This window comes from Carcharhinus amblyrhynchos, chromosome 6 (genome assembly GCF_965287045.1).
Source record: "Carcharhinus amblyrhynchos chromosome 6, sCarAmb.v2.hapA, whole genome shotgun sequence".
Taxonomy (NCBI): Eukaryota; Metazoa; Chordata; class Chondrichthyes; order Carcharhiniformes; family Carcharhinidae; genus Carcharhinus; species Carcharhinus amblyrhynchos.
The window spans coordinates 74,933,996-74,952,075 of NC_137329.1; the positions used below are offsets into that span (position 1 = coordinate 74,933,996).

General features: G+C 42.2%; 1 protein-coding gene across 2 annotated transcripts in view; it reads left to right on the forward strand.

Annotated features, from left to right (window-relative positions):
• ipo8 (importin 8) overlaps positions 1–17,348 on the forward strand; it is a 111,078-nt gene extending 93,730 nt beyond the window's left edge. For both annotated transcript variants that reach the window (XM_080190682.1, XM_080190683.1), the window contains 6 exons: positions 752–847; positions 4,726–4,946; positions 6,051–6,256; positions 12,038–12,253; positions 12,973–13,089; positions 16,343–17,348. In XM_080190682.1, coding sequence (XP_080046808.1) covers positions 752–847; positions 4,726–4,946; positions 6,051–6,256; positions 12,038–12,253; positions 12,973–13,089; positions 16,343–16,440 — 954 coding nt within the window. In that variant the 3' untranslated portion in view covers positions 16,441–17,348. The remainder of the gene's footprint in view (positions 1–751; positions 848–4,725; positions 4,947–6,050; positions 6,257–12,037; positions 12,254–12,972; positions 13,090–16,342) is intronic.
• The last annotated feature ends 732 nt before the right edge of the window (positions 17,349–18,080 follow it).

The following is an 18,080-nucleotide window of genomic DNA, read 5'->3' on the forward strand; positions in this document are numbered from 1 at the left end:
TTAATACACCAGGTGAGCTTCTCGGCAAAATGCCATGGAACTTTTAAACTTATCACAACAGCTGTGCTTGGCTCAATGTCTCGTTTGAAAGACAGCAGCTGCAGTAACATACTTTCTAATTCCAACTATTGATTCATAACAAGCCAGAATTTGAGGAATATGGTGCGCGTGGGCAAAGGCAGGGGGGTGTTAAAAGAATATGATGGGGTGTGGGTGAGGGTCACTGGGGACTAAAGCAGTATGGTGGGTTTGGGCAAAGGTCAGTGGGGATTTAAAGGTGTATGATGGGGTGTGGGCAAGGGTCAGTGGTGGGTTAAAGGAGTATGTGAGGTTTGGGGAAGGTCCATTGGGGGTTAGAGGAGTATGATGGGGTGTAGGTAAGGGTCAGTGGGGGTTAAAGGATTATGGTGGGGTGTGAGCGAGTGTCATTGAGGTTAGAGAAGTATGGCAGGAATTGGCACAAACATGATGGGTCGTGTGGCATGTTCTTCTATGATTCTATGAATGACCTTATTAAAGAGTGTTGCGGTTTTCAATCTAAGTGCTAACAGTGTTATTTCAAAGGTTTTTTTTAAAAAAGGTGTCACAATTTTCATCTTGTATCGTCACCGCCTACACAGTTACTTGGCTTATATTTTTCAGTGGGTTTCAAATAAAACTAGTGGGTTTATTTGGTCTTTTATGTAGCTGTTATCAAATGAGTCTCTGGCCTTGCATTTAGCAAACCAGTAACTGTGTAATGTGTTCTCAGGTCCTGACAGGGGATGCAGGGGAAGATGCAGAGTGCCATGCTGCAAAATTGCTTGAGGTGATCATTCTTCAATGTCGAGGGAAGGGCATTGACCAGGTAATGGATGGATCCACCTGTATGTACCAGGGGGTAAAATCTGTAACTTCAATTCCCACAGCAAAGGCAGGAGATCGCAGGAGGCTAGCCAGAGCATTGTGTTGCATAGGCTTGATAAACTGTTTCTGGCTGTAATCGATCCTCCCATAAATTATGGAGGTGATTAATCCATGGGTTTGTTCAGCACAAGATCGGTGTATTTTATGTGCAACGTGCTGAATGGGCAGTTCATTCGGAAATGTTGGATTAGTTTGTTCAGCAGAATTTTGTGGCTATTACGTACAATCTCCTGCTCCCACCAACTGAGTGACCAACAAACCATTTTAGTTTTTGTTTTAGTTATTGTAATTTTAGCAGTTCATTTGTATCCCTATACCCAAGCTAATCCTCTTCTACACACACTCTCAGCATTCAGTATTGCAAAGGAGTATCAAGGACCTCAATTTAGTACAGTGTTGGATCCGGCTGTCATAATGTATTCACAAATGTCCTGACTCATGCATTATGTGCTTAGATTGATGTTAGGATAATAGGTCCTGCTTGCTGGTTTGAATTAAGCTTAACCTATTTTCTGTTGTAAGCGGATGTTTCTTTTGTAAATGTGGAGTCCAGTGCTGTCTGGAAGTATCATGAGCTTGTTAACTCTGCCAGACTCAAGGCTAAATTTAAATTTGCTCTAAGTTAACAAGCTACTTGTGGCTTTCAGTCTGTGTTCTACGTAACTTGGTGCTATTATTGAATCCTGAATGCTTTCTGCAAAATTACTTTGAATAGGCTCTTTCAGTCACTCAAGAAGATTGGGTGCAGAAAGCGCACAAGGTTTGACAGGGAAATTTGAATATTCTTGCTGTTGGTATTAAAAGTTAAAATGGACTAGAATGGTTTGTGCCTAGTCCTATTAACCAAATTATGGGGAGGTGGTGACATAGTGGTAATGTCGCCAGACTGGTAATCCGGAGACTAAAGTCAGGGACACAGGTTCAAATCCAAGCGTAATGGAATTTAAATTTCATTTCATCAAGCTGGAATTCAAAGTTCATCTAACAGTAACCATGAAAGCATTGTCAAATGTCATTAAAAACCTATCTGGTTTACTAATGCAATTTGTGGAAAGAAATCTCCCATCCTTAGCTGGTCTGGCCTGCATGTAATTCCTGTACCACGGCAATGTGGTTTACCTTTAATTGCACATTGAAATGGGCGTGCTAGGTTCTCCCTACTAACGTCTGGTGGCTTGTGCTAAAGTCGGGAGAATTGTTCTACGCAGGAGTCAAGCAACAGCCTGACATAGTCATACTCTCAGAATAATACCTTACAGAAATGTCCAAGACACTATCATCACCGTTATTGAGAATGACCTGTCCCTGTGGCAGAACAAACCAACCAAATGTGAATCAGAAGAGACTTTGCCCTGATCAATTTACCTGAAAGAGATCATCTGGTCATGACGGTATTGGTAGAAATGGTCACCACACAGTACTTGTGGAAATGAAGTCCTGTTTTCATGTTGAAGTTACCCTCCATTGTATTGCACTTCCATTATGCTAAATGGGACCGATTTTGTTACAACTCTAGCAACTCAAGACTAGGCATCCATGAGGACTTGTGGGCCACCAACAGCAAACTTGTGTTCAACCACAATCTGTAATCTCTTGGGCCTGGCATATCTCCCACTCTACCATTACCATGAAGCTTGGCAATCAACCCTGGTTCAATGAAGAGTGCAGGAGGATTTGCTCGGAGCAACACCAGGCATACCTAAAAAGGAGGCATCAACCCAGTAAAGCTACAACATAGGTCTACTTGCATACCAATTCATGGAAGCAACATGTGATATTCAGAGCAAAGAGATCCTAACACCAGTGGACCAGATCTAAGTTCTGCAGCCCTAGCACATTCATTCAGGAATGGTGATGGACAATTAAACAACTAATAGGAGGAGGAGGCTCTACAAATTTACCATTCAAAATGATGAAGGAGCCCAGCACATTGCTGCAAAAGACAAGGCTGAAGTATTTACAATAATCTTGAGGCAGAAGTGCAAACGGATGATCCATTTCGGCCTCTTCCAAGGTTTCCACCATCACAGATTCCAATCTTCAACCAATTTGATTCAATCCACATGATGACAAGAAATGTTGAAGGCGCTGGATACTGTAAAGACACTGGTTCTAAACAAGTTTTTGGCAATAGTATTAAAGAATTATGCTCTAGAACTAGCTGCATCTAGCTGGGCAAACTGTTTCAATACACCTTCCAGTTGGACGCCATGCCCGGCAATGTGGAAAATTGCCCAAGTGTGTCTGTACACACAACGTAGGAGAAATCCAACCCGGCCAATTGCTGTCCTTCAGTTTACTTTCAATCATCAGCAAAATGATGGAAGGGGTCATCAGCAGTGCTATTAAGTGGCATTACTCGGTAATAACCTGCTCACTCAATTTGGGTTCTGCAGAGCCACTTGACTGTTGACCTCATTGCAACCTTTGTCCAAACTTGGACAAAATAGAAGCATTCAAGTGGTGAGGTGAGAGTTACTGCTTTTGATATCAAGGCTGCATATGACAGGGGTGTGGCATGGTATAACCCTAGCAGAATTGAAATTAAGGAGAATCAGGACGTTATTCTCCACTGTTTGGAGTAATACCAAGCACAAAGGAAGAAGATTGTAGTTGTTGGAAGTCAATCCTCTCAGTCCCAGCACATCACTGCAGGAGTTTGTCAGTGTCCTAGGCCCAGCCATCTTCAGCTGCTTCATCAATAACCTTCCCTCTATCATAAGGTCAGAAGTGGGGATGTTTGCTGAAGGTTGTAGATTGTTCAGTAGCATTCACTTAGGCACTGAAGCAGTCCATGTTTATGTGCACAAAGACTTGGACAGCATTCAGGTTTGGGCTGGTAAATGACAAGTCACATTTGTTCCATACAAATGCAAGGCAATAACCATCTCCAACTAGAGAGAATCTAACCATCTTTCCTTGGCATTCAATAACATTAACATGACTAAATCCCTATTAAGCAGAAACTGAACCGGGCATGCCATATAATTCTGTGGCTACAAGAGCAAGTCAGAGGCTGGAAATTCTATGGGGAGTAACTCATCTCCTGACTTCCCAAAGCCTGTGCACCATCTACAAGGATTATTATTGAATATTCTCTACATGCTTGGGTGAGTGCAGCTCAATATCATCCAGAACAAAGCCGCATACTTGATTGGCACCCCATCCACCACCTTAAAAGTTAATTTCCTCCTCTGCTAATGCACAGAGACAACAGTGTATACCATCTACAAGATGTACTGCAGCAACTCCCCGAGGCTTCTTTCGATAGCACTTTCCAAAGCCATGACCACTATTATCTAGAAGGTCAAGGACAGTGGGTTTTATTGGAACACTACCATCTACAAGTTCCCCTCCAAGCCATACACCAAGCTGGCTTTAAGCTTTATCACCATTCCTTCACTATCACTGGGTCAAAATCCTAGCACTGTTTTCCTAGCAAAAGTGTAGGTGCCCCTAAACCTCATGGTCTGCAGCAGTTCAAGAAAGTGACTCTCAGGTACTTTGGCTGTTCTTCATGTAACTTGTTCAACCAGCATTGGCAGGCTATTCAGCTATGGTGGCATCATAACGAAGTCCTGATCACCTCAGTGATTACGTACTCTAAACTATTGCACATATTGGCTGAGGACATGCTTAGCTGGCGGGAGGCAGTTAAACAGCTTACCAGCACTTTGTCAATGCTTACAGATAAAGGATATAAGTTATTGAACAGTCAATGCACGATCAAAGGGATGAAATTTGTTAAAAATCTAGAAAAGCAGCAGCTGACATACAGCCTGAAAATTCTAAAAAAAAATGTTTTCTCTGTCTCATTAGTGTATTCCATTGTTTGTTGAAGCAGTCCTGGAACGATTAACTCGTGGAGTTAAAACAAGTGAACTGCGGACCATGTGTCTTCAGGTGGCCATTGCTGCCCTTTACTACAGCCCCATGCTACTTGTGAATACCTTGGAAAACATTTGCTTTTCACACAGTGCAGAGCCTATCACAGCGCAGTTTATTAATCAGTGGATGAATGACACAGATTGTTTTCTCGGGTAAGCAAATCCTTCAATTAGGCAAATAATCAGTGTGTTCCTTTGCTGCGTTACAGGACCTGCTGCAAATCCTGACCTAAGGTGCTGACACGAGGTTGAGCACTGGTAGATAAAATCATGAGAAATTGTTTTTGGCTATATTAGTTAAGAGTTGCATAGAATACAAAAGTACACACAAACATTGGTTAGTCCACAGTTGAGTACAAACTTACTGCAGTTTTCAACACATCAAAAGAACTTCCAAGCCATTTATATACTGTGTACAGAATTATTGTCGAGGTTGCAAAATGGTTTCTATTAGAAAATAGTAGGGATAATGAGGGACTGAAGGGAAGAAAGCTAAGAGATGGTTTAATACAGATTTTAAATCATAAATTTTGCTCAAGTGCAAAGGGAAGGATTATATCCTTTCCTCAGGGAATAGATGGAAATCTGGGCTGCTGGTCTGAGGCTCCCACCTTTCGCCAGGGCTATGCATGTTGGATGCTGACAGGTGACCTGCACTGCAGGTTTGTGATCAGGAGACGATTAGTAGCCAGGACTGCTGACCAGTTCTTTTGAGTGCCCCATTCCTGTAATAGGTTAATGTGAATGTGCACACGCTGGGAATTTGGTTTTGTAGTTTAAAAATGCCCATCAGAAGTTAAAAGCAAGACCACATGCAGAGCCTCAATTTTCCACTAGTTTTCCTTATCCGTCAGATAAGAGATCTGCTCCACTTATTAACTGTTCTTATAATGGAAGGATGTGGAAAGATTAACTATTGCAAGAGGGGAGTATCTGAATTGTGCTTTGGCACAGAGCAGGAAAATTATTTCGCTTTTAATTTACAATATTTTATCGTATGTTTTGTGTCTGTTGTGTGATAGTAGTGAACCTTGGTGGTTGTAGTAGTAGTGATACATCAGCAAGAAAGATGACCACAAGGTTTCACAATGCTTATACCATTATGAATGTGTCATTATTTGCTTCATTTATTTTCATTATTTTTAAGTATTTCAAATGAAAATTATTCAATTGAGTACATAATTTTTCACTTGCACTGGATTTAGTAATTTGTTCTGACTGCAATTTAGTACCTGTTATAATTACTTCTATTGCTAGGCTTCATGATCGGAAGGTCTGTATCATTGGGCTGAGCACGCTAATGGAAATGCAAAACAGACCAGAAGCTGTGGATGCTGTGGCCACTCAAATTTTACCTTCACTGCTGCTTCTCTTCCTTGGCCTAAAGCGAGCGTACGCAAGCAGAGCTCCCAACGACCTGAACGAGAATGGAGAAGAGGAAAATGAGGATACTGAAGAAAATGGTTCTTTGTTTTATTATGTGTTTACTTTTAAAATGAATACAAGCTTTTCTTTCTCTTCATGCATGTGCGTGTGTGTGTTAAATTGCCTCGCCAATTTCCATTCCTCCTCTCCTCGAGTTAACTCTCTGGGTTTGATTCCACTTGAATTGATTGGTGTCTGCCACCTTCTCCAGCTGGCCATAGTTATGACAGTCAGCATTGCTGCAATGCTGGGGAGTACAGCCCGACTGAATAATGTAGCTACCTGATATCCACATGTACTTTTTCCATCCCAATGTAGTTGATAGTTATCGGGAGGGACCTTCTGGTCGATTTCTTTGCCTTGTTAACTCCCAAGGGATGCTGAGACCATTTGTGATAGCCCCATTCCTAATTAAAGTGATTATCAACCTTTGTACTCCTGTTTTGAGAAAGGTTATTTAGCACCAACATTGAAGTAACAGTTAATAATGAGTTTGTGATTTTACCTTGTAGTGGTTGTTGAAGAGAAATTAAGAGTGAAAGTGTAGACGGGAGCACATTTTTGCTCCATGTTGTCTCACTTTATTTTTATTGAGTATAATGACAGACTGAGCAAAGTTTTGTTGAGTAGTTTAATAAGTGTGGAGGTAAGTTATGGTAACAATTTCCCATGCAAGTGTGGACAATTTGCTAAGTCAAGTCATTTGTTAAGAACATAAGAAATACAAGCAGGAGTAGGCCATCTAGCCCTTCGAGCCTGCCCCGCCATTCAATAAGATCATGGCTGATCTGTCTTGTCTCAGTTCCACCTTCCCGCCCTCTCCCCATAACCCTTAATCCCCTTGCCTATCAAAAACCTATCAACCCGCATTTTAAATATATTTAGCGAGGCAGCCTCCACCACTTCAACGGACAGAGAATTCCAGAGATTCACCACCCTTTGAGTGAAGAAGTTCCTCCTCAACTCCGTTCTAAACCGCCCCCTCTTTATCTTGAGGCTGTGCCCTCTAGTCCTACTGTCCTTTCTGAGCGGGAAGAGCCTCTCCACCTCAATCCTATCCATCCCATTCATCATCTTATATGTCTCAATGAGATCTCCCCTCATTCTTCTAAACTCTAACGAGTACAAGCATAGTTTATTCAGCCTCTCCTCATAGCTCAACCCCCTCAACTCCGGAATCAGCCAAGTAAACCTCCTCTGCACTCCCTCCAAGGCCAAAATATCCTTGCGTAAGTGCGGCGACCAAAACTGCACACAGTACTCCAGCTGCGGCCTCACCAGTGCCCTATACAGCTGCAGCAAGACCTCCCTACTTTTATATTCAATCCCCCTCGCTATAAAGGCCAGCATCCCATTTGCCTTCCTGACCACCTGCTGCACCTGCAGGCTAGGTTTTTGCGACTCATGCACAAGGACCCCGAGGCCCCTCTGCACCGTCGCATGCTGCAGTTTTTCGCCATGTAAGTAATAGTCCTTCCTACCATTATTCCTACCAAAGTGGACAACTTCACACTTGCCAACATTAAATTCCATTTGCCAGTTCCTGGCCCATTCGCCCAGCCTATCTAGATCTTTCTGCAGACTTTCCACACCGCACAATTTGCCGTTCCACCAATCTTGGTGTCATCAGCAAATTTCGACACCATACACTCGGTTCCCTCCTCCAGATCATCTATATAAATGGTAAATAGCTGAGGCTCCAGCACCGACCCCTGGGGCACTCCACTTGTCACCAACCGCCAATCCGAATAGCACCCATTGACCCGCACTCTCTGCCTTCTATTTGCCAGCCAATCCCCTATCCACGCTAACACCCTACCCCCAACTCCATGCCCCCTGTCCTTCTGTAATAACCTCTTGTGCAGCACCTTATCAAACGCCTTCTGAAAATCAAGAAACACCACATCCACCGGCTCTCCTCTATGCACTGCCCTAGACACATCCTCATAGAACTCCAATAAATTCGTCAGACACGACTTCCCCTTAACGAAACCGTGCTGCGTCTGCTCTATCAAACAATTCTCCTCAAGATACCTCGCTATTTTCTCCTTGATCACGGATTCTAACATTTTACCTACAATAGACGTTAAACTAACCGGCCTATAATTCCCTGCCTTTTGCCTGCCACCCTTCTTAAACAACGGTGTAACATTAGCCATTTTTCAATCTTCCGGCACTTCCCAGGAATCCAGCGACGTTTGGAAAATAATCAGCAAGGCATCCACTATCACCTCCACCATTTCTTTCAGAACCCTTGGATGCATTCCATCCAGTCCTGAGGACTTGTCCACAATCAGTCCCTCCAGTCTTTAGAGCACTGCCTCTCTAGTAACAATAATGTCATTCAGGCCCTCCACTCCTACCATCTTTCGAAGAGGAGTACAATATCAAGGGTAGGAGTCTTAGCAGTGTTGAGGAGCAGAAGGATCTTGGGATCCGGGTCCATAGGACTCTTAAATCGGCCTCGCAGGCGGAGGATGTGGTCAAGAAGGCGTATGGTGTACTGGCCTTCATTAATCGAGGGATTGAGTTTAGGAGTCAGGAGGTAATGCAGCAACTTTATAAGACCCTTGTCAGACCCCACTTGGAGTACTGTGCGCAGTTCTGGCCGCCTCACTACAGGAAGGATGTTGAAGTTATTGAGAGGGTGCAGAGGAGATTTACAAGGATGTTACCTGGATTGGGAGGCATGCCTTATAAAGATAGGTTGAGGGAGCTAGGTCTCTTCTCCCTGGAGAGACAAAGGTTGAGAGGCGACCTGATAGAGGTTTATAAAATGTTGAAAGGAATAGATAGGGTGAATTCTCGGACGCTATTTCCCAGGGCTGAAATGGACGCTACGAGAGGACACAGGTTTAAGGTGCTGGGAAGCAAGTACAGAGGAGATGTCAGGGGTAAGTTTTTTCACTCAGAGGGTGGTGAGTGAGTGGAATCGGCTGCCTTGGTGGTGGTAGAGGCAAACGCGCTGGGGTCTTTTAAAAGACTTCTGGATGGGTACATGGGATTTAATGGGATTGGGAGTTACACATAGTTCTGTGGCCTGGTAGGTATGGAAATGATCGTGTAACTTGTGGGCCGAAGGGCCTGTTTGTGCTGTAGTGTTCTATGTTCTAAATGGAATCAGAGTCAAGACTGAGAATTCTCAGCTAATATCCAAAAGCACGATCTTCCAGGCAGAGTCACTGGATAGTAACGGTACAGAAAACTGACTATTACCAGATGTGTAGTGACTCACTGAAATAAACCAATTGCTGAATTTTGGCTGGGAGGTTTGAGGAAAATAATTTAAAAATAACATTTGAGGTAATATTTGTTAAATATAGGCAGCGCAGTGATTAGCACTGCTGCCTCACAGCACAATTCCAACCTTCAGTGCCCTGTCTGTGTGGAGTTTCCACGGTCTCGCAGTGTCTGAGTGTGTTTCCTCTGGATGCTCCCATTTCCTTTCACAGTTCAGAAATGTGTAGGTTAGGTGGATCGGCCATGGTAAACATGCAGGTTTACAGGGGTAGGGTGGGGGGGCGGTTTGGCCTGGGTAAGATGCTCTTCCGGGTAGTTGCTGCAGACTTAATGGGCTAATGGCCTCTTTCTGTACTGTAGGGATTCTATGTTTAATAGACTTGTATTTGATAATTTCTGCAGAATCTGATTCAATTTATCTAGGAGTGTAGGGGAACTAGAGACTATACATCAGCTAATAATTGATATTTTTCAATCATTGTATCATGTATTTGCTGAAGATAGACAGCTTATCTGGAAGTGGCTCCATTGGCTATAGGGCAAAGAATCAAGGCTTGGGAACAGAAGGCTGTTTTTACTCAATAGTCAGAATGTCAAAGTAATTGAGCAGAACTTGTTATAGTATCACTGAAGATTCACAGCAAATGTAAAGTAGCAGTGGGGAAACCAATATTCTAGAAAGTGTTGCTGGAAAAAAAGGTGTATTATTTTGTTATATGGAGTTAGTTCTCCACGTTCAGAACATTCTGTTCAGTTTTCTATCCCAAATCTGGTGATGGGTGTTATTACTCGACAGTAAATTAGATTATGACTAAAATCAGATTTCTTGATTAGAAGTGCATGTTTAGAATATTAAAATTTTATTTTTGTTTTGGACTGATCAAGGCTTGGGAAATAGATTTGAGATTTTTACAGTTCTGATTCAGTTGAATGTGGTGAGTTTGAATCACAGGTTTTAAAATGATAATCACAGGCTTAAGGAATCTTAACAAACATAATTATCAGATTGGATACTGGAAAATAATTATTTCCTGTCTAGCTACCTATTTCAGTGCAGCAATCTTATGTGGTAAATATGAATTGGCTACAGTCCTTTTGGAAGAATTGGTACAAATGAGCCAAATGGCTTTCTTCTGTTGTGTAAAATTCCATGATTTTAAGTCACTTGAAATTCTTGAGGAATGAGGGCATTGTGACATTTTGGCATGGTGGTGGATTGTGTATTAGTTAAGTATGCCTTGCATTATGTCTTGGGCATCTGATTTCTTGAAGTTTCTTCATTCTTTTATGGCATTGAGGAATTTTGTGGAGATTATCATAAAACTGGCTAGTGTTTTCTCTCTCTGTGTATCTTTTATATTACCAGTGGTTGGAAATTGTACGTCTAGTGGATAGAGTGAATATTATGCACTTATTGATGATATCAGTTAAATCAACCTACACCAGGAATCAAATCTGGAAATTTCTAGTGATTGTTGTTTACTTGGTTAATTTTTTTAAAACCATGTTTTGCTGTCTTTCCATTCTCTCCTGCAGGTGATAATTCATTTGCTAAGATTCTGCAGATCAGAATTGAGTTTCCCATGTACTCCTGAAGTGGCCATCATTCATGTTTGATCCTTTATGATGAATCTCACAGAATCATAGAATCCCTGCAGTACAGAAGGAGGCCATTTGGCCCCTTGAGTCTGCACTGACTCAGGCAGAACAGTGGCACAATGGTTAGCACTGTTGCCTGTCACTGCCAGGGACCCAGGTTCAATTCTGGCCTCAGGTGACTGTGTGGAGTTCGCACATTCTCCTGGGTCTGTGTGGGTTTTCACCAGGCACTCCGGTTTCCCCCCTCAATCCAGAGGGATTAGCAAGGTAAATACTTCGGGTTACGGGGCTAGGGCCTAAGTGGCATTGTTGTTGGTGCAAGCTCAATAGGCCGAATGCCCTCCTGCACTGTAGGGATTCTGTGACTCGCTAACAGAGCATTCTACCCAGGTCCTATCCTAGTAATCCAATGTATTTACCCCTCTAACCCCTCTAACTCTCATATCTTGGGACGTTGCATGGCAATTTAACATGGCCTGTCAACCTAAATCTTTGGACCGTGGGAGGAAACTGGAGCATCTGGAGGAGCCCATGCAAACATGGGGAGAAAATGCAAACTCCACACAGACAATCACCCAAGACCAGAATTGAACCCAGGTCCCTGTGAGGCAGTGGTGCTAACCACTGTGCCACCATGCCGCCCATTAGAACATCTGTGTAGATTTAGAGGGTCATAGCCAAGTCTAATCTTGACCTTGCATGGTAATATTCATGTATGTTTCCATCATGGATTCCTGTAAAAGCAATCAGGCATAGAAATTCAAGGATACTTGCACTAACTGTAGTGTTCCTCCAACACAGAGCTCAGCACAGGCAGGGGATTGAAATTCCAATATCCTGATTTCTACAGAATAACTTCTGGTTAAACAAATATATCAGTTAAAAAGCTGAGCTGTTTTCTTTACCCTTAATTATCCTTAAGCTGCTAATATTTTTATTGAGTAAAGGTTTTCTTTCTAAGGTGTAGTTCTCAATTTCAGAAGAGATTCCAAGTGATGAAGATGATATTCGTGAAGCAGGACAGCAGTACTTGGAGATGCTGGACCAACATCAAGTGCAGGAAGATGATGACGATGATGATGATGATGATTGGGATGAAGATGGGTTAGAAGAAACTGCACTGGAAGGGTTCTCTACACCTCTGGATGAAGACAACAGTGTTGATGAATACCAGATTTTTACGTCAGCACTGTTAAGTATGTCTTCTCAGATAATTTGCATGCCCAAATGCCAATATTGAAATTTAACTAAATGTGATTTGACGGGAGAGTGATGATTTCTGTTAAAATTAGTGATGATTTCCATGCATCATAATTTCAGTCAGCGCAATGCAACACTGTGGTTTTTTGCTGCACTTAAACCATGAGCATTTCACAGATTGTCTTCTGGTGCAATAATTGATGTGATTCAAGCACAAAAGTTACTTAAAACGTGTTCCAAGCATTTGCTTGTGCATCAGCACATTATGAACTGTTAGCAGCAATGTTGATATCCTCTTGTGCAACTACAGACAAAGATGGAGCCAGAGGGAAGGGAGTCCTTTTGTACATTGTAAAAGCATTTCTCAACTGTGTATTTTTGATCAGGAAATCCTGCCACTGAGCAAAACCATTGAGAAATTAGGAGGCAAAAGCTTCAAGTTGCAAAATTAAACAATGTGCTGATTTTCTATAAAATCACACATCTGCCACAACCACTAACTTGAATTCCATTCTGTCAAAATTTTAGCGGTGGGTGAAGGACAAGAGTAACTTTAACTAACTTTGTGAGTTCTCTTTTTGAAACTTGGAGATTGTATCTGTATTGATACTGTTACTCACGCATCATTATAATGTGCATTGCGGACTGAGCAGTATGCAGTTATTGACATGAGAATTTTGTGTGCACTACAACCTGGAGTTATTTTTTGTTACAGGGATACAAAGTAGGGATGCTGCCTGGTACCAGACTCTCACTGCTCCTTTGAGCGAGGACCAGAGGAAACAATTACAGGAAATCTTTACGTTGACAGAACAGCGAAAAAGCGCAGCAGGTTAGTCCCGACACAAGGCTGTATATTTTTGTGTCAGTGGCAACGGTGCGAATGTTTCGATATTGAGCATGTTCTACATTCCCTTTCATCACCCTCACAAGCTTTGCACTGTGCAGTTTTAGTTAATACCAAGTAAGTTTTTGCAGTACTGCTGATAGCCTACTGATGTCACCAGTGGACTTTTTGATTCTCAGAATGCAAATCGAATTTGTGTCAAAACAAAATTTGAAAAACTTTGCCTCTCGGCGTTGGAAGACCTGGAATCAGGCAGAATTATCAGAAATGCTGTTTTCTTTATAAATGCCTCTTATGATTTTACACTAGGGAAATCTTTGAATTTACAGCACTGAAACAGGTCATTTGACCCAACTGATGTATGATGGTGTTTAACCTCAACCAAAGTTTCCCCCAACCCTACTTCATCTCACACTATTGACATACCCTTTTGTTCATTTATCCCTTATATTTATCCAACTTGCACTTAAATGCACCTGTACCATTCATCTCAACTGCTACTTATGGTCATGAGTGTCACAAAAGATCTTAATGCATTGCCTATAAAATCTGAAGTTGTGTGACTTCAGATCAAGCATGTTGTACGAATGAGTGCAAAGGGACCGTGGATGATTACTGAAATGCAAGATGTGTGTTTGAAAAGTTGAACAAGCTCCTCAATGCTGTAAGGGTACAACAAGAAATCTCACATCACCAGGTTAAAGTCCAACAGATTTATTTGGTAGCACAAGCCGTTAGCTTTCAGAGCGCTGCTCCTTCATCAGGTGAGTGGGATTTCAGTTCACAAACAGGCCATATAAAGACACAAACTCAGTTTACAAAATAATAGTTGGAATGCGAGTGTTTACAGGTAATCAAGTCTTAAAGGTACAGACAATGAGAGTGGAGAGAGAGTTAAACACACTGGGAACAAGTGAAGTTGTATGCAAGATCAACATTTCTGTACAATGCAATTGAATCATCAGCTCAAATAACTGAGGTTCAAAGTTAAAATAACCAGTCAGTTTTGTGTGGCCGATTTGGGAATTCTGATGCGCTATAGCGAAAAACCGCACCGACCTCCTCAGAAGACAAACATGGGACACAACGGATAGAGTACTCCTCAACGTCCAGTACTTCCCTGGAGCGGAGAAGTTACTTCATCTTCTCCGGAGTCTTCAACATGTCATTGATGAAGACGAACATCTCGCCAAGGCCATCCCCACACCCCCACTCCTTGCCTTCAATCACACAACCTCAAACAGACCATTGTCCGTAGCAAACTACCCAGCCTTCAGGAGAACAGTGACCACGGCACTACACAACCCTGCCACAGCAATCTCTGCAAGACATGCCAGATCATCGACACGAATGCCATCATCTCCCATGAGAACACCATCCACCAGGCACACGGTACATACACTTGCAACTTGGCCAACATTGTCTACCTGATACGCTGCAGGAAAGGATGTCCTGAGCAGTGGTAGGTTGGGGGATACCATGCAGACACTACGACAACAGATGAATACCGCTCGACAATAACCAGGCAAGAGTGTTCTCTTCCTGTTGGGGAACACTTCAGCGGTCATGGGCATTCGGCCTCTGATCTTCGGGTAAGCGCGCTTCAAGGTGGCCTTCAAAATAATGCAGAGTCGCTGAGCAGAGATTGATAGCCAAGGTCCGCATACATGAGGATGGCCTCAACTGAGATCTTGGATTCATGTCACACTATCTGTAACCCCCATGACTTGCCTGGGCTTGCAAAATCTCACTAACCGTCCTGGCTGGAGACAATATACACATCTCTTTAACCTGTGCTTAACCCTCTCTCCATTCACATCATCTGTACCTTTGAGACTTGAATACCTGTAAAGACTCGCATTCCAACCATTATTTTGTAAATTGAGTTTGTGTCTTTATATGCCCTGTTTGTGAACTGAAACCCTGATGAAGGAGCGGTTCTCCAAAAGCTAATGGCTTGTGCTACCAAATAAATCTGTTGGACTTTAAGCTGGTGTTGTGAGACTTCTTACTGTGTTTACCCCAGTCCAACGCCGGCATCTCCACATCAAGAGTACAACAAAGCAGAACTTTTGTAAAACTAACGATATACCTATTCATTATATAGCGGAATTTCTGTAATGCTGACCCAGTTTTCCTGTAAATGCTCTGTTTGGACGTAATTTTCTGAATGAAACACTGGTTAGAATAGTACAAATTCCAACATTTTTGTGCTTTCCAGTAGAATTGCTGATAGGCCCACGTGTCTAAGCAAGGCATTACCATATTGAGCATGATTCCTCACTGCAAAGGTGGGGCCAAGAAAGTTTTAATGTGAAAGGTTTGTCCAATGTCAGTTTTATATCAAGAAAACAAACTCCTTATGGGTGTGTCCTACAGGAACACTAGAACAAAAATGGCTGATCTACTACCACAGCCCTTCCTCTGCTTTCAATGTGACCTCCAGGTTTGTGCAAATTCCATTGTGAATCTTCTGCAAGTCTTAAATTGTACATCAACCCCAAGAAAGTCAGGGTGTAATTTGGTCCCTTGCGGGTCAAGTCCTGTTTTTCTTGCCTGGAATTTTTGCTGGCATTTTGGGGGTGCCATTCCATGATTCTGCCTTTTTCTCTGAGAGTCCAAAGCCAGTAGTATTGGAAAGCATAGAAAATCGATTCTTTTCACATTAAGATAAAACTAGTTTAAAGATATGATGATCTTTTAATTTTCAAGAATGAAGGTTGAAGAATACAAACTCTTAAATCAAATTAGAATGTATTTATCAGTGTTGAGAGCCTGAAATCCCCTATTGGAAATGGTGGCAAAGCTTTTAATTTCCCAATTCTTAAACAATTAATTACACTGGCATTTTTGATTATGTATTGTTTGCATCAAACTGCATGAATACCAGGGGCAATTGCTATATTGGCATTCAACGTAGGAGAAATATTTACAGACTGGAGTAAAATTTATTTGACATTCATGAAGCAGCGGGAGTAGTGATGAAAAAAATCACAGACATGTTTTAGAATTCCATTAACAGCACAATGAATCAGACTGAAATCTGGGCCGCATGTGACACCATTACCCATGGTCAGTGCCCCTTTAAATCCGAAAATAAGACTTGGGCTGACATAGAAATTAGATTTTCCAGACTGGATTTTTGGAAGGTATTCTCAATTTCAATTTTTATTATCCAGTCATTTTGTGTTTCACATTTCAGTTCTGTTTCATTTTTAATTTTCTTTTATTTCTTTAGAATCCAAGAAAATTGAAGGACAGGGTGGCTATAACTTTGACATGACTACACCAGTTCCCACAGCGTTTAATTTTGGAGCAACTCCAGGGGGCAACTGATCTACAGATGGCATTTTTAATTAAACTTCAGGGCATCATGAAAAAATCTTCCATCCATCAGCATTACTGAAGCTGTCGGTAGACCTTTGGAACTGGTGTTGAACACTTCCAGTGCTGGATTGGAACTCGATCGTCATTTGAGGGTTCTGTCAGTATTCCCTTTGTTTCCCTCAAGCAAATGGAGTGAAAATCATCTCTCCTCTCCCACTCTTTCCCCCTCCTGATCCCCTCCGCAGGCACTACGGGGAAAGGTTTGGTTAACCATCACCTCTCAGGTTCCCAATATACAGGCATTTGACGGGTTAATACTAGATACATAGTGCCTTCTGTCGCATGTGGATTGCCTCAGATTTTAGTTTGGAAAGAAATGGCATGATTTAAAGAAAAGTACTTTAACCATGTTTTTTTAATATTTACCAGAGATTTAAAAAAAAATCTGCTTATTGCAGCTCTGCTATTTTTAAATTTCAGTGTGGTAACTGTTTTAACATTTAAAATATTATCCTTGGTGAAAAGCTGTCAGTTTCTGTGATTTGTGATAGCAGTGGTAGCCTAGGAATAAATAAATTGCAACTCTGTTTAAAATTATGTGGAAATTCACCAGTCCGTCTTGGCGGACAGTTGCGATTCCTTTTTTCTGAAAGGGGGACAAATTTTAATAAACGTGCACAGTTGAAAAATATCAATATTCTGGCAGTATGTTTAGCTGTTGAATTGCAGTCGAGAGTTTTAGACTTTGAGACATGAATTATTTTCTTGTTTATGTTCCATAAGATATCAAATGCCCATCAGGGTAAAGCAAGAATTGTCACAGCCAATTACTGTACTTTTCATTGGTTCTTTGAGAGAGCTTGTGAGTTTTCATTCTCAGCTATTGGGTGCCTCAATAAAGCCTTTGGTTGAGCACATTTTTGTCTGAATGCATTCTGATTTGTTGAAATTTAATAACAGGATTGCAAGCTTTGATCATTTTAGGTTAAATTGGGAAACATAAGAACATAAGAAATAGGAGCAGGAGTAGGCCATCTAGCCCTTCGAGCCTGCCCCGCCATTCAATAAGATCATGGCTGATCTGTCGTGGCTCAGTTCCACTTTCCCGCCCTCTCCCCATAACCCTTAATCCCCTCTCTTATCAAGAACCCATCAACCCGCTTCTTAAAAATATTTAGCGAGGCAGCCTCCACCACTTCAACGGGCAGAGAATTCCAGAGATTCACCACCCTTTGAGTGAAGAAGTTCCTCCTCAACTCCGTTCTAAAACCCCCCCCCCCCCCCCCCCCCCCCTTTATCTTGAGGCTGTGCCCCCTAGTCCTACTGTTTTTTGAGCGGGAAGAGTCTCTCCACCTCTATCCTATCCATCCCATTCATCATCTTATACGTCTCAATGAGATCTCCCCTCATTCTTCTAAACTCTAACGAGTACAAGCCTAGTTTATTCAGCCTCTCCTCATAGCTCAATCCCCTCAACTCCGGTATCAGCCTAGTAAACCTCCTCTGCACTCCCTCCAGGGCCAAAATATCCTTGCGCAGGTGCGGCGCCCAAAACTGCACACAGTACTCCAGCTGCAGCCTCACCAATGAAACCTGGCTGAAGCGTGCGAACAGGGAGCAGGAGTAGGCCATTTACCCCTCTAACCTGC